Source organism: Spodoptera frugiperda, chromosome 25, assembly GCF_023101765.2.
Source record: "Spodoptera frugiperda isolate SF20-4 chromosome 25, AGI-APGP_CSIRO_Sfru_2.0, whole genome shotgun sequence".
In the NCBI taxonomy this organism is placed as follows: domain Eukaryota; kingdom Metazoa; phylum Arthropoda; class Insecta; order Lepidoptera; family Noctuidae; genus Spodoptera; species Spodoptera frugiperda.
The window spans coordinates 12,396,569-12,413,775 of record NC_064236.1 but is presented as its reverse complement, the minus strand read 5'-3'; the positions used below and the strand labels follow the sequence as shown (position 1 = coordinate 12,413,775).

General features: G+C 33.2%; 2 protein-coding genes across 3 annotated transcripts in view; one reads left to right on the top strand and one right to left on the bottom strand.

Moving 5' to 3' along the window:
• The window catches only part of LOC118263125 (uncharacterized), a 47,140-nt gene extending 45,935 nt beyond the window's left edge, over nucleotides 1-1,205 (bottom strand). Inside the window, exons 1-2 of the transcript XR_007707064.1 lie at nucleotides 961-1,205; nucleotides 246-889 (exon numbers count right to left, since the gene is read on the bottom strand). The gene's annotated coding sequence lies outside the window, so the exon portion shown is untranslated. The remainder of the gene's footprint in view (nucleotides 1-245; nucleotides 890-960) is intronic.
• Nucleotides 1,206-10,816: 9,611 nt separating this feature from the next.
• LOC118263101 (homeobox protein araucan) overlaps nucleotides 10,817-17,207 on the top strand; it is a 94,017-nt gene continuing 87,626 nt past the window's right edge. Inside the window, exon 1 of one of the 2 annotated variants that reach the window (XM_035574895.2) lies at nucleotides 10,817-11,321. In XM_035574895.2, coding sequence (XP_035430788.1) covers nucleotides 11,229-11,321 — 93 coding nt within the window. In that variant the 5' untranslated portion in view covers nucleotides 10,817-11,228. The remainder of the gene's footprint in view (nucleotides 11,322-17,207) is intronic. The other variant, XM_035574908.2, reaches the window with a different exon arrangement.

Genomic DNA, 17,207 nt, shown 5'->3' with positions numbered 1-17,207 from the left:
ATATAGCTTGAAGCTTTTACTAAACAAACATAGTAATGTAGCAACCCGCAAATAAGTATAATTTAAAAAAATGAAAATGTCCTTTATATTTTACTTAGTAATAAGATTTTTTTATGTTAATATAACAAAATTAGGATGTAGGATAATTAGGAACATTATACATGAACCAGGCCTTCAAATAACTTGAAACACTGTATTTATGTCAATAAAAATGTATAAAAAATAACTGTTTTGTAAGTACTCACCTGGGAGCTTAAGTTTCCACCTAGTTTGTTTGTCTTCAGTACATCACTCTCAGAAGCCATTCTGTTAAACATTTGCTTTCTTTCCTTTACCGAGATTGTCTGTTCACTATCTACTAACATGCTTTCACTCCTAGATGAAGTTAATGTTGGTGATGCTGTACTTTCTGGGCCATAAGTATCTTGATTAGGTATAGATGATCTATGCCCCTGCATTCCTAGCACACTTGATCGTTTTTCAATACTTTTTTCTGATGACCGTCTCCGTGGGTGCACTTTAGGTGGTATGTCTTCACTAGGGATAGATGTCAAGCTTTCTTGAGATGGACTGTCAGAGATGACTTCAGCATTATTAGCATTATGCATGTTAGCTTGAATAAGGCTTGTTATTATATTATAATCTTGGTTAAGTTGCAATGGCAGTGGTGGCCGTTCTGGTGGTTCTTCAACCTCTGGGGTCTCTGCTTCTGTCGGTGTTTCAGCCACTGATGTGCTAGTCGTATCAGCTGGCTTTTCCGTGACTTCTTCATTATCTTTGCCATTACTTGGCATATATTTTTTCTTTAGTATAAGCCACTTTTCATTGTTCTGATTTTTTATAATAGCTAGGGAATTTACGTGTTTTTTAAACGTACTTCTGGCTTCATCTAGAAAACAAGATTAATTTCAAGGAAACATCATGGAAAAAAGTTAGGACTCTTTGACCCAAGTAACTTACCTCTCATATCAGGATTCATAAGAAAAACTTTAAAATGTTTCACTAACTCATGGTTAGTTACTCTGCCATTATGCAACAACATAAACTTGAGGATTTCCTCAAAACTTAGTTCAGACGGGGGCGACATTTTCTTAAAATGAATCACCTATAAAACTATACAATAACACCAAGAATAACTACAGATACAAACCGAACACAAAACTTATGTAGAAGTTGTAACGTCAAACAACCAAGCGCGTTCCAGTTTAAGAAGTTAGAGTTTGACGATCGCGTTCCATTTTACAGAAAGTGCGTTAGTTAACATAAATGTAGATATCTGATAATTCCTATAACAGTGATGACTTGGAAGATACAGGCAATGCAGGCAATAAAGTAATTCGGAGTTGCCCTATAAGTAAAGATTTAATGTACTTATTAACGAATAATCAGATTAGGTACTAATTTATAAACAGTATTAATTGAATACATGAAGAATAAACACACGACATTAAAAATGTCGTTTCTTTTGTCATGGGCACTTTAGTACGAAAATTGGAAGAATCATTTGTTGATAAATTATTGAATGTTTAGATCATGTGAATATACATTTTATTTTCATAAAGTATATGGAGTTGTTTAGAATATCACACTTCAAAAATTGCTAAGTACCTAATTAACGTTATTACATTCTAAATTCCTTTGAAAAACAAGTGCACTCATAGTTTTTTAATGCTATAATCATACTAGTTGGAATATCTCAGCAATCAAAATTAAATAAATCCCTGGGTGCAATGTTGCTGGCGAATTTATGGAAATGGGGTCTAAGTAAGTGATGGTTCTGCGGCAGCACCTTCCGCGTCCAAGGGGGTCTCCAGTAGGCGAGACGGGCTCTGATACACTCTTGAAATTAAAACTGGTACCCTCTCTTCCTCGTCGTCATCCCATTATTTTAATAACCCTGAAACAAAAGTATTTTACATTTTTTATGGAATTGGTTGGCAAACAAACAGACGGATCTCACTCTACCAAATGATCAAACCAGTATCAGTTCAAAGTGTGGGAGAGTCATGCTTACCACGACGTGACCAGACTCACCAGAGGCCCGATTCCTCCCTAAACTCCCCAAATTACCAATACTTAAATTCCTTACTCAAAAATGCCGGCAACGCACTTGTTACTTCTTTGGTGTTGCTAGTATCCATGGGCGGCACCGATTGCTTACCATCACGAAGACAAGTAATCTTCTTGTTCGTTAGCGTGCTTGTTCGTTAGTAGGTATACCATAAAAATAAGCCAAAAAGCTAACTTGCCTCCAAGACAAAATTTATGGCACCTGAGTTACTGCATAAATGGATAAAATCTTCGCGTTCAGTTCATGACGTATGAAATAGCGCGCTTTTCAATAAAACATATTGACGACGAATGAGTGGACAGAGTCCAGAGTTTTTTTTAACGGTAACAATTATTCAATTATTCCTCCCGCCTCGGGTGAGGCAAGACGAAGTGTTGTAGTGTGACTCTTACTCTCCATAAACTGCTCCTACTATTGCTTTGAGCCGGAGCCTCGGCAAATTGTTAAGTCTTCTATGGCTCTGGATAGGAGCCCTACTGGGTTCCATCTGTGGTAGCATCAGCCTCTTTGAGGCTCACTCGAATCACGATGCACCATACTATCGGGTCTGATTCTGGTTGCTGGCTTCCCTTATTCGGCGCCCGTAGACGCCGCGTAAAGAGTGTCTCGCGGTCCCCGTCGCCCAATGTGGCTACCGCCATGACATTCCAGTCCCCCTCGCTCCGGACTATGGCCTGAACCATAGCCGAAGAGGTCGCCGTCGCCGATTAAATTCTTGACGACACGGTATTCCTAAGCCCATGTAGAAAACACAGCCACCATATTTTCCACCTTGCCCTCCGGGTGGTCCTAGCAGTGATGACATCTGACATACCTCCCCAAATTCCGGAAATGACGTCGTAGCATCTTTCAAAGCACTCTTCAAAGAGTGATTTACAAGATTTGCAATGACAGCGAGCCCAGCCCTCCAATTGCACCCCGGCGACGGGCGTCAGCGCGCTGTCTGAAGACGCGTGCAAGCACCGTCGTCTCCAGAACCTACAGCGGTAATCCGGCAAAGCGGTTCGCCGCCTCGCCGGAGACAGTGCGATATTCACGGATCAACCGTATAGCCATGACCCTCTAGCATGTAAGCCAACGCCCACACTGGCGCTGCTTCAGTTTCGGTGCCCATATAGAGGCACCGGAAAGGGCCATGGACTACACGTTACCTGAGAACCCAGAGGTGCACAATTGCACATGTCATAATTTCGTGCATGGAATAAGTATAATGACTTCTTACTGAATTTGGGTTTTTGAATGTTTTTTTACAATATATTCTACAGCTGTAACAAATATCTTCAGACGATTTAGTAACTATAAGTTACACACATTTGTTGTGAAAACAATTTATTTTCGTGGTTTCAAAAAATTAACAGTCTCACTGATGTTTTACCCATATAGTACTCCGCTCCGGAGAGGTTTTATTGATAAAAACTATTCTATTTCCTTTCCCAGGTCGCAAACCATTGTTGTAATGAATTTATAAAAATAGGTTTTTAGTGTATAGTCGCCGTTCCTGTGGGATTTTATTTTAGGAATGAAAACTATCATGTGACCTTAATCGGGTCTTAAACTATCGTTAAACTGAATTTCAATCATATAGGTTTAGTGTTTTAGATTATAGAGACTCCCGGGATTTTAATGCATAACCTAGTTCCATAGATAAAACTATCAAATATCGTTTCCCTGGTTTCAAACTATTGTTGTTTACTAAATTATTCCACTCAGACAGGTTCAGTAGTTTAGTTTAAGAAATAGAGAGTCCCGAGATTTAACGATTTGTTTCCGTTCCCGTGATTTTCAGGATTAAAATTATTATAGGCGAGAGCAACGAGTCCATCGAGGATTTCTAAAAATCCACTCTTAGTGCTACCCCACACACCTCGACGAACAAACATGCCAAATTTCAGTTTGTTACGACCAGTAGTTTCTGCTGTGCGTTATTTGTCTGTCAATCAGTCAGTCAGAATGTAATCATTTTAATTACCTATATAATAAAAAAAAAAAACATATAATTTACACTCGGGATTTTTTCGTAGTAGGTAGATACATGAGTTTGGCCCATTATCTACTTGGAATTTACTGAAAAATCTTGAAAAACGCTCATCTATAGAATAAAGTATGTTTGATGTTATATTCACATTATATAAAATAAAATAAGGTGGAGGTACAGGAACCCAAGTTGAAAACAGCATCGAAGTTTCTCCTACTTACTTTATACTTCCAAACACCGCCTGCTGCCTACTTTAAAAAGATGTAGGAACAGAGAAAACTCAACAAAAATGGAATCATACCTACATGAAAATCTTAAATATCTTCTACGTAGGTGTCTATTTATCTAATATAGGTAATAAATAAATAGTAGGTATTACTCAGTATTATTTTAGGTAAGTTAATAGTTTCATCGTGGCCCGGGGGTTTAAGACGCCTGCATATCATGCATGATAGTGCGGGTTCGAAACCTACCAACGATGAGTACTAATGTGACTTTTTCCGAGTTATAATTTATGCACCTATTTTCTAAGATTATTTAGATACCACTGACAAAATATGGTGAAGAAAAACATCGTGATAATCCTTAAATTTTAATTTCTAATTAGAAGTTTCAAATTGTCAACCCGGATTGAGTAAGCGGGTGCACAAACCTTCTTCATGCGAGAAGAGGTCTTTGGTCAGCACTGGTTACTTATAGGTCGTTAATGTGTGATGCGTGATAGTATTTAATAATAAAATGAATCGTAATTTCCCATAGTTATCACATATCACGAGTACAACTGGAACGATTCCGACAGAATTTAATGAATTATAGAACAGAAAATCATCTTGTGCGGATACCACACAAAGATGAGTCAAGTAAAACACGAGTATTCGTTTCCTGATACCTCAGACATTTCTTTCCTCAAAGTAGTTCGTTGAGGTTTAAATAATCAACAAAATACCCCGAATGCAATTTTAAAAACAGAAAATGATAAATCTGTGCTATCTCGATTTTATTGACTTGCTCGTCCCTCACCTGGTAGGTACGTTCTACCATGATACCAAAAGGGTTACTTTCTAAAGTCCTAGAAAGTTCCGATTTTGGGTAGTGTTTAAGCTTAGTATACCATAATATACTGTATAGGTATACTACCTAACAACTGAATTACCTAAATAACTACCTAAACAAAATTTTATACACTAGGTACTTTACGCTATGGGGGTGCAAATTCGATGTCGATAAAAGTTTGGAAGCTGATTCATCAATTTGAATGCATAGGTATACGTCAAAAACGAAGAATACAAAACATTACACAAAGCTAAATCTCAAGTAAAACATTGTTATATAAGATAGGTACACAAACATTTGTAGATTTAATCCTCAAAACAGTTCAAACTTTTAAAATATAATATAGAAATACTAAAAACGTATATTAAATTTAATGTCCGCCTCGTATTTTTTTTTTATATTTTAGGTTTTTCTTACGGAAATAAATACTTTAGAAGATAATATATTGAGTTGAAATATCGCGTGACGTCACTTCTAGGTACGTTTTATACGTGGAAATTACGTATTTGCTTACCTATACGTCCCACTCTTAAACTTTGATTCGTTTTTACCTAAGCATGGTTATCGTATATGACAAAATAAAAAAATACGTGTTTAATATTTTTTCATTACCTAACTGACAGAGTAAATAGTTTTTAATTTTCATATTATCCCGTCATCGGACCTATTATACTTACTCATAGCACTTCAGTGGCGAAGACGATGATGTTTGATGCAGATATTCATGATGACAGGTGTCAAAAGCAATTTTAATCCAAATGAAAATAAAAACTGAGGACTGTATTAAATGATGTATTTGATCAGGGTATTTCAGAGAAGATAACTTTAAGAGTTTACGAAACAATTTATATAATAAATCATTTTTCTTAAATGTCGGTCGTTAAGTAGATTATTCTTCATGTGATATGGGAATGGATCATAGGGCAAGCAGATCATAGTAGGTAGTCAATGTCAATGGATATAATTTATATAAGTGGCATGATCTTTGAAACTCTTGTTTATTTTAAACTAGGCCCAGCAAACTTCGTACCGCCTACGCCTCATACGCCTTTTTCTCACGTTTTCACCACAACTGATTCAAGAACAAAATTAGTCAAATCGGTCCAGCCGTTAGTGAGACTAACAAACAGCAATTGATTTCTATATAATATATAATATTAATATAATTATTGTAACATATACCTACATATTTAAATCAACCTAGGTGTCCGAAAAGTTCAAATAGGGTAGACTGGGGGCAGTAGTAACAGTGGACAATAGTAACATTGGCGATATTTTGACTATTAAGCCATTAACGCATGTATGGGTGAGCCTGAATACGCGCAGGACACGTCCCGACCTGCTCACTAGCTAGCAGCGCGCGAGCTGCGAAACTGACGTGTTAACGACAAATTTTTATTTCTGCAGCACCAAAGTAAGTTTTTCGTACTAATTAATCGTGTAATATCTACTTAAATTATCTATATTCTCTCGAGATTTTTCATTAAGTCGCCTTCTGAGCTATTGTATTTTGCGTAGCCTAATGTTTATTTGTTAATATTTAGTATAGTATTAGTTATTTCAATTTTTCCATAGATTGCGTATTAAGGACAGTTGTACCACTGACGACGGGGACAATTGAAACGTTACAATTGTCCTCGTGTTACACTTGTCCACATGTCCAATTTCGAAAATTGGAAAAGGAAGACTGCAATATATACAGATACCCCAGAAAAAGAAGCGATTAGAGAGAATGTAATTAGTTTTTATTTATCTTTTGTCATTCCTTTTTTGAACTTGAGTTGTTATGTTTGTTTTAGCAGAGTATTCGTTTATTTCTAGATCGTAATAATTTAATGCGCCAAAGAATATGAGTCACGTGGATGGGGACATTTATAACAGTGGTCAATTGTAACACCATACAAACAGAAAAAAGTTGTTTATTTCGTATTTTATAAATGTTACAGAGCTATTACCAAACTTAAAACGAAACGTAAGGCTCCTTATATTAATTTGTCAAATAAATATAGTTTTTATCTATACATATAATAAAATCGTAGAAAAGTGCTGTCTGTACATTGAAAATAAAAATAAAAAAAATAGCAGGGGTTATTGTTATGTCGATGTCGAACCCAAAAATGTAATTAACTTTTTTTTTGTCTGTTTGTCTGTTTGTCTGTTTGTCTGTTTGTCTGTTTGTCTGTTTGTCTGTTTGTCTGTTCGTCTGTGCGCGCTAATCTCAGAAACGGCTGATCCGAGTTGGATGCGGTTTTCACGAATATATTGTGGGCTGCTTAAATTTACATTTAGTGTTTGTTTCATGTCAATCGGTTCATAAATAAAAAAGTTATGTCAAATTAAAGAATCACGTCGAACATTCTATGCTTATACCATTAATCTCCGCAACTATTTGACGGATTTGGTTGAAATTTGGTACAGATGTAGTTTAGAACCTTAGAAAGGACATAGATATATTTTTATTTCAAAAATCAAAAAATAAAATAAAAATAAAATAAAATAAAATAAAAATAAAAATAAAAATAAAAATAAAAATAAAAATAAAAATAAAAATAAAAATAAAAATAAAAATAAAAATAAAAATAAAATAAAAATAAAAATAAAAATAAAAATAAAAATAAAAATAAAAATAAAAATAAAAATAAAAAAAAATAAAAATAAAAATAAAAATAAAAATAAAAATAAAAATAAAAATAAAAATAAAAATAAAAATAAAAATAAAAATAAAAATAAAAATAAAAATAAAAATAAAAATAAAAATAAAAATAAAAATAAAAATAAAAATAAAAATAAAAATAAAAATAAAAATAAAAATAAAAATAAAAATAAAAATAAAAATAAAAATAAAAATAAAATAAAAATAAAATAAAAATAAAATAAAAATAAAATAAAAATAAAAATAAAATAAAAATAAAATAAAAATAAAAATAAAAATAAAAATAAAAATAAAAATAAAAATAAAAATAAAAATAAAAATAAAAATAAAATAAAAATAAAATAAAATAAAAATAAAATAAAAATAAAATAAAAATAAAAATAAAATAAAAATAAAATAAAAATAAAATAAAAATAAAATAAAAATAAAATAAAAATAAAATAAAAATAAAATAAAAATAAAAATAAAATAAAAATAAAAATAAAATAAAAATAAAATAAAAATAAAATAAAAATAAAATAAAAATAAAAAAAAATAAATAAAATAAATTTATTCCGGACATACAGCGCCATCTATTGTCATAATCGCCATCTATCGCCATCATCTATTGGAAATTTGTTTTTACAAAATAGTAAAAAGCAATGAAAAATATAACATAATACAACTTTTAGTACAAAGAAAACGCTCTAACGGAGTATAGATAATTCTATGTCGATCGTTACACGACTTCGGTTCATGTTATTGTTTTAATTCATCGAAAAAAAGTTAACAAATAGTAAAAAGGTATGAAAAAAATTATATCAATATAATTAAACTTTTAGTACAAAGAAAATGCCCGAACGGAGTATAAATAAATAATCCAAGTTGTCTTTATCCTCGATAGATGGCGTTGGGATCGAAATAGATTGGTTGATGGTTTTGTTACAATTATTTGGTTGGGTATCGGCCGAGCGCTTCGGTACTATTGTAGAAAATGTGTATTATCAGTCGTATGATTATTTGTCTGTAGTGGTCCTGCTGTTTCGTATATTCTAAATTGGTTTCGTTGTATTTGTCAATTAATAAGTTTATTTGTTGGGTTTTCCTGGTTTTCTGGTTAAACTTTTTAACGTAGGTTTAGTTTGATATCGATTATTAGTAGTTACTGTAGTTAGTTTTTTTAATAAAATTGTAAGTCTAATTTATAAATTAATTAGATTAGATTTAAGTCGTTTCTTTTAAATTATTTAGTTTAAGCTTGGTTATTATAGCATAAAGGATAGGTTCTAATATAATTTCTTTTTTAATTGTTATAAAATCGTAATTCGTAGCTTTCTTTAGTTTTCAGTTAGTTTTCATCTTAAGTTCGGAAAGATTATAATATTTCTTTAGTTAAAGTCCGTTTTTAAACTATTTTTTCAATGCCCTAAGTGAGTATACATCTATTAAAATCAAACGCAGAGCTCATTATGTTGATTTTTGAAGAGTTCCCTGGAATATCTTCCACATCTCATTTTTGAAAAGATCCCGCGAGATCGGGAACTCATCATCATCATCATCATCATCAGCCTATAGCTATGGGAACTATGTGGTTAAAACCAAAAATTTGCCGGAAGTCACTATTCCACGCGAACGAAGTCGCGGGCAAAAGCTAGTTTGTTGAATAAAGCTAGAATAGCTATGTGCTTTTAGTTCAAATATAATTGTGTTCAGTTTAAATATTTAAAGAAATAACCTGTTTTTATGATTAAAGATTTACTCATAACTGATAAGACTGCAAGTAAAAATTAATTCGAGTATTCCTACTCAACCCACTTGTGTTTTATTTCATAAAAATCTTTTGTTACAATTGACCACACGATGTGTACAATTGTAACAATCGCCCTCCTCAAGATCTAACTCATTTTTTAGGTTTCGTTTATTACATTAGTCAACTACGAGTAAAAAATACTTTAAATGAATAACCAGTGCCCCTAAATTCATTAATTAATTTTATAAAAAACAAATAGATTTTACTCCAGAGCCCGTCAAACAAAATGTGTTACGTTGGCCCCCAGTCTACCCTAAACACTGTTGTGTAGATATCAGTATGAGATGAGAAATCTTCATTAGCAATCCTTTTCCATTTAAGTGGTAAGTTTTAATTTGTTGTAGAGCGAACTTTATCATTATCCTGATTAGATTTTCGTGTGGTACATCACAACCGGGGCGGTTCCGTGTCGTACCTATGCATAACATTGAAGAACTTTCAATTTAGTAATACCCACTAGTTGTGGACTTCCCGCTTCTAACAAGAATTAGACATTTAACTTTTAATTGGCCGCTTGTACGGTCTTCAGAAACTTTGTTCGCCGTAAGTGTTTAACTATGTTATAGGTACTCCACGCTTTTAATAATGACCAAAGTTGCTTTCTGTTCTGAGATAGTTTAGTTTCAGGCCCAACCATCAACGGAATAATAAAGATTTTATGTATCAAATTGATTTTTAAGTACCTACCTATATTTAGGTTTTAATTTTACATGACTTGAGGGTAGGTAAGAATTATTGATATACATTGAACTTTTAGGTAATTTTATTTATTTTAGTAGGTCACTACTGTTATCAGGTACCTAGAGGTAATAATCATTATGAATAATTATTATAATTATATCTGGCATAAATTAGTATTCAAATTTGTTCATTTGAACATTACAATGTTCAGTTTTATTTACTTTTCCTGAGAAAATTTAAAACGAAAAACTTAAAAAATAGAAAGCTTTTTCTTGAGTGGCAGGAGTTTGTATTGTCTAATACCTGGAATATTTCAAGTGGCTCAATTTTTTTTCAGTTATTTACGAATAGGTTTATTGTGACCATAGTGGATTGAGGATGTTGTTCAAAGTTGGTAAGCAGTGGTCTGCAGAGAGGTACGGCCATGTTGCGGCCACAGACGGACAGCGGGAAATCGCGGCCGCCCATGGGAGGCGTGCGGCGCCGGGCCAGGTGAACGGGACGGCGAAATTGATGTGGAGGAGGCGCGAGCGAGAAGAGTGCGAGGCGGCGCGACGCAGAGGGCGTACGAAGTCGCGGACCGCCACGCACTCCTGTTCCGGTCGCGTCGACGGGCGGCCGGGAACCCGCGCCTCGCCACACTGACTCCGCACACGCTGCTAACACTGACTTTTCTCCTAGTACGTTTTTTGAATGCGCGCCGGTAACAGCGGGCACGTGATACGCCCGCGGCCGCAGCTGTTTTTTTCTCTTTCGCTCGACTTTGTGACAGCTGAGTGTCGCGTGCGATCTCGCCCATTTCCCGCCACTTCCAGTAGCTCACGGAAAAGTACAAAGTAAAACTGAGAAGTTTTTGGCGCGAAATGAACGATTCAATGGTACGCCCTCAGGGAATGCTGGATTCCTGTGGTACACACTGAGACGATAGAATCTGTTGGTTTGTGAAGACAGTTGAACTGTGATTTCGGTTCGCGTTTTGATCTAACTGTTCTATAAAAGTTTAATAATGGATGACTGGGAGCGGCACGTAACTCCGCTCCTGCAAGACATGGGGTGTGCAAACGAAGATGCCCAAGATGACTTCTTTAATCAACAAGACGTAAGTGATAAACGTAAAAATTCCGTAGCAAATCACATTGCACAGCCAAGAAGATATTTTTATATGGAAACGTTTGCATATTTAGTACACAGAATAATTGAATAGTTAAATAAGTATTTACTTATACAAATAAATTAAGTAGATAACTGCTAAAATGAAGGGAACAACACCACACAATTAATTCCTTGCTCTCTCTACTGTACTGTAATACTTTATGAGTAGGTAGGACTTTAAAACTCACTGACATTTGCGTATTATGGTACTAAGCAGGTTAGTAGTACACTAGGTACAAAATAATGGGTAAAAAAAGAAGGTTTGATAAGAAATATATTTCCGCTATTATTCACTTTTAATAATTTTTATTTATAAATGTAGGTAGGTAGGTACGAGGTCTCGCGTAAGCGCTAATAAATACCTAGTGGTTAGAAACAAGTTTTTAGAGTTCGCCAGAAAGAAGACGAAGAAGAAGACTAAATCGTTTTGAGATCGGAAGCCGTAAAATATTGTCAAGTTATTCATTTGAATAATGTACAGATTTCCATTGTAATGTGCACCTAATGACTGGTTTATATCTTTATCACTCACATTTTTACGTCATTGATTTAATACCTATGTACACGTCAATATGCTAAAAACATATTTTTTATTATCTAATACTGTAACACTGACTTTTCTCATTGAATTTAAAACATAACTAACTACATAAAGGTAATCTGTAGCGAATTGAAGACTAAAAGTAATTTTCCCACATCATTTGCTATCTACATAGGTACTAGGCATTTTTATTAGAATTAGTCCGCGAACGTAAACAGTAGAAAGAAATCAAATTATTTCTTCGTTTTTATAATTCTATGTGCTATTCATAAAAAATATATAGGTATGAAACTCAATAAAATGTTTTACCACTAAAAGGGTTTAAAATATAACTAAGATTACTAAATTAAACTAGACTAAGATCACAGTCACAATCTGCATAGTGGACGCACCTCCTAAGTAGAAGAGAAAGGCAAAAAACTTACGAGTCGTAGGTGCCGAAATTCATTATGCATTTGAAATTGTGGCAGTTTTCACCAACCACCTCTTAACTAAAAGTTAATTAAGGTGACGGAACACTTAAAATAACCCCTTACCCGTACGCACTGTTAGGTGTCACTCATAGGTTGGTAAAAACCAAAATTTTGTTAAGTGTCAGTCGGTGTCATCTATCTTAGCTTAGAGATTACTTAAAAAAATAGGAGAGCTTTATGAAAACAGGCATTAGGTACTTAATGTAAAAAAGTCACTTATGTCCTTTCGATTTATAAAGTCAATAAAATATTGACGCCTTACCTTACATCCTTTTTTGTTCTATTTTTTATACTTAACAGTATGGCGTTTGGCCAGCTTTACAGTTCATATTAAGAATTTATATTTCAGATTAAGGAAACCAACATACTTAAGCCAAAAATTAGGAGAGCTTTATGAAAACAGGCATTAGGTACTTAATGTAAAAAAGTCACTTATGTCCTTTCGATTTATAAAGTCAATAAAATATTGACGCCTTACCTTACATCCTTTTTTGTTCTATTTTTTATACTTAACAGTATGGCGTTTGGCCACCAGCTCGCTATTAGTTAAATTAATCTTATAATGATTATAATAACTGCGTTCAATTGAAATTTATCAGTTTGAACGTACTTACAGTTCATATTAAGCCCAATTTATATTTCATGATTTAAGTTTTATTAATGGGCAACCAAACGTTAAGGAAACCAACATAAGTAATGAATCTATGGAGAACTGACAGCGCCGTTGTCAAGCCACGTCCTACTCAATGAATTCCAATAATATTAAAATACATAAATCACCGATACATTTTGGGTAAAAAAGTAAGGAATAAGAACAGATTAAATACAGAAGTGATTTTTCATTACATTTAAAATTGAACATTCATGCCACCAATTCATCTAATTCTTTGTTGAAATGAAAATATCCTTTAGGTAATAAAAAATGATTCCGTTTTACATAATAGATAAGCTTTCACTCTACCATACAAAATGCAATCTATCTTTACTAGACTACTTATAAGCGGATTATCCACAGAGCATTCATATTTTTTCTGTATATAAAATGTAGGAGTCGTGTGTTTGTTCAACTACTGGAGCTACGCTAGAGCGCTAGAGACATATCTCTAACATCGCGGGTTAGACCAGTTCCAATATAAAACGAGATTCGAGTCTGCTGCCATGTGGCAAGGTGCCCGGGGCCTGGTACTGCTGTTATGCTTAATTGCCCGAGTAAGAGCGCCATTCACCGCAACATTCGCGTCTCTACAACGATGTCTTCGTTGAAACATGGAACTGTTATTGGTGTTTGAATCGGTTATTGGCCTTGTATCTGAATTAATATCGATAATACTGGAAAATCTCTATTCCGATAATAACAAATCCTTTACGTGAAATGTACGTATGGAAAGAACACCGATTACTCTATAAAAATGAATCAACGGGTTCAACATTGAATGCAGATTTAAAAAAACGGAATAATGAATAGTTAGTGCCATACCAGTCAATTACAGACCGCTATCAACACTTTTCCTTGGTAAAGTAGTGGTTTGTACAAGGCAATAAGCAGCTCACACACTTAATAGTAGTAGGAGCATAATTTTATTTTAACTTCCCTCTTATTTTCTTCCATATTTACGCTAGCGTGATGTCATGCCATTTTCCAACCTTTAATCCTTGGACCCCTGTGGCTCTAATGAATGTTCATCTGATCCAAGACAACAAAAAAATGTTATTTCATTAACGTCCATCGTGACTTCATAACTATATGTTTGGCTTTTGTCGACTAATTGCCTTTAGATAAACAAAAACAATAGATAAGATCACGGATAGCTCACTATGATCTAAACTATAGTACCATTTTATCAAAAATCGTAGTCTTTTTATATAACTTAATTTATTTAACCAGAACTAAATATTATGCAATTCTACAATTCTATAAGCCAATCAACGCTCGATATCGACCTCACTATACCTGCGTGTTCTCGCATCTTCATGAAGACTGCAGTATACCCGAACAAATTATTCACTTACCGAAGGATAATTGAGTCTCTTATCTCTTTAACACCATCGCCTTTTGATCCCGCTCTACACTGGCAACTGGTACATTTAAATTACACATCTCCAGAAGGTGAAAACGATAATAAATCCACATAGATATTAACAAATAATTTAATCTAAATAATATTGTAGCATCATAGTGACAAATGATTAGAAAGTAAAGTAAAATAATAAATAGGGTAATATAAAAATAATCTTTAAATAAAACGATACAAGAAATATTAGGGGTTTTTATGTAAAATTATACAACAATAAAATTAAAAAAGATACCAGTAATAATAATTATGTTACACAGGGATACATCACTATCGGGAAATAAAGATAGCGATATTCAAGTTTGTGCATTTCTCTAGTTATTGACATAATACATTAATTCATTAGCCCTAATTCACAGAAAATATAACTACCCACAATATCAATACGCCGTACTGCATTTTCTAAATCCTACTGTAAAAAACTGTCGAAGCTTTCGTATTAAACAGCTCGAGAAATAATTTTACTGTGAAAAATTACACAAAATGAAATGATCACCGTGTTACTGTTGCAGGGCATTTTATTCTTCTTTTTCCTTTTTCAGTGAGCAGAAACTCGACAAGTGTAAAAAAGCAATCTGTAAACACAGAGAAGACTAAAGTTATTTTTATTTGGTTTCCAGTCTTAAACCCTTTCGTTTCATTGTTTATGTTTGTCTTTTCAGAATTTTATTTCATGAACTTCATTAAGACCTTTGCATTACTCTATTTTATATGATAGGTTTAATGGATGCTTTAATAAGAAATGAGAAACCTGATTTGGAATATCATGTTAGATCATATTTATTGATATTTTTTTTTTATATCCAACAGGGATATTTCGTCATACCCTTTTCTCATCTAAGGTTATCGTGTGACATTGTAAAATTCATCATTTCAAAATACACGTTATTATTAATGCATGTATTTAATGAAGTGCACACTGAAATAGTAATTTAACGTAATATTAAAGTGAGAATACATTTATTAACAATTGTTAGTGTCTCATTGAAGTAAATACTCATTTACTTTACAATAGCAAGAATGGCAATTTCTATTCCTTACAAAAACACAACAGAATATAATTTACATCGTATCAATTTAGTATAAAATAAAATACTTATGTAAAATTCACTCGCAGTGTGTTCACACGAGTTTCTGTCACGCAATATTGCAGAGTTGGTTTCACTCTCCCTAACGCGCGTGATTCAAGGTGATAGACACTAGGTAGGTAAGTGAAACGCAAGTCTACCAGCCAGCCCTCCGCCAGGTACATGTCGTATCTAGGCAATGAAAGACATGACATTCTTCACTATGCAATGATTTCATGACATACATCGATAAAATACAATGTACCTACACTAATGAAAGGATTGGAAAATCCTTGACATGGCAACTTTTAGTTCTATTTCAAACAGATGAAACCATAGATAAGTTTGCCCCCAACAAAGGTAATTATCGAACGTAACTTGTCATTTCAGGCCCGGTTAATGATAGGTTAGTTCACGGCGTTCACATAGTCAACCCTTATTTCGAAGGGATCACGATAGCTGACTAAAAAGCAGCGCTTCGAACATACCAATCTACTAAAGTATATAGTCATTTGGAATCAATATTTGGTTTGTTTGTTTCAAATTAATCTTTGTTTTGACAAGCGCAATTGACTGCATTCGAATGAGAAATTGTTGGAGCAATAACTAAAATTTATCACCGACAGCGCCTATATGATTTTATACAATCCATCACATTTTTTTAATAATCTACGTCGTCGCCATTTTATTTATCGACTTTCTAATTATTCTTATTTTTATTTGACATCTAAGTTATGACTTAAGTAACTTATAAATGAGTAATGCAAATAAATTTGACGATGCACTTAGTAATATCTGTTTTCTAATTTTATACTGTTTTAATTTTGTTTATTAGAACGTAGATTTAAGAACATGTATTTCTGAAAAAAAAACAGCGTATTTAACAATTATACCTACTTTTCCATCATTCTTCTTATCTTCCTTTCAGATTTTTCCAGTTTTTCTTAGTTGAATGGGATTATTTCAGAAATATTTAGAACCACATACGAAAATAAATAAAAAATTGAATCAGGTGTTTCATTAGAATTTAGTCGTTAAACATTTACGTATACAATTTTAAACTCGAGAAATATATGAATAGAGTATTTTGGTCGATTCAACGATGATATATCGACGGCGAAGTACCAATACCTCCTGACTTTTTTCGAAATTAATCGAAATCGTAACTAATATATGAAATGTGAAACGCCTTTTTTCAATTTGTGTAAAATTTGGACTTCTATTAGGAGGTATTGGTACTTCGCCGTCGATACATGGAAAATTCCAATCACGCATAGTACCTAGTATCTTTTTGATGCGTATATCATCAAAGATTTAATCAGAGACTACGTCGAAAGTACTTAAATGTCACTTTATAATGTGGCATGTCGAACATTTGTCTTATCTTGTAGGTATTTCGAATCTTTACCTGTGAATATGTACTTTCCAACATATTTACTTATATTTTTAATTCATACTTTCTTATCAACAAACTTTATAACTTTAACATCCTACTTATTATACAAATAGAATATTATTGACGTGTATGTCAATAATAGTTAATAACTTACATTCCTATTGGTTACTTAGTATTTGTGGACCTCTGTTTTAGGTAACCATTGGACAAATCCTGATTATTCTACTCATCTACAAACTTATTAGCTATAGTTTTGTACTATTCAATTCCTCGTCGGTGATTAA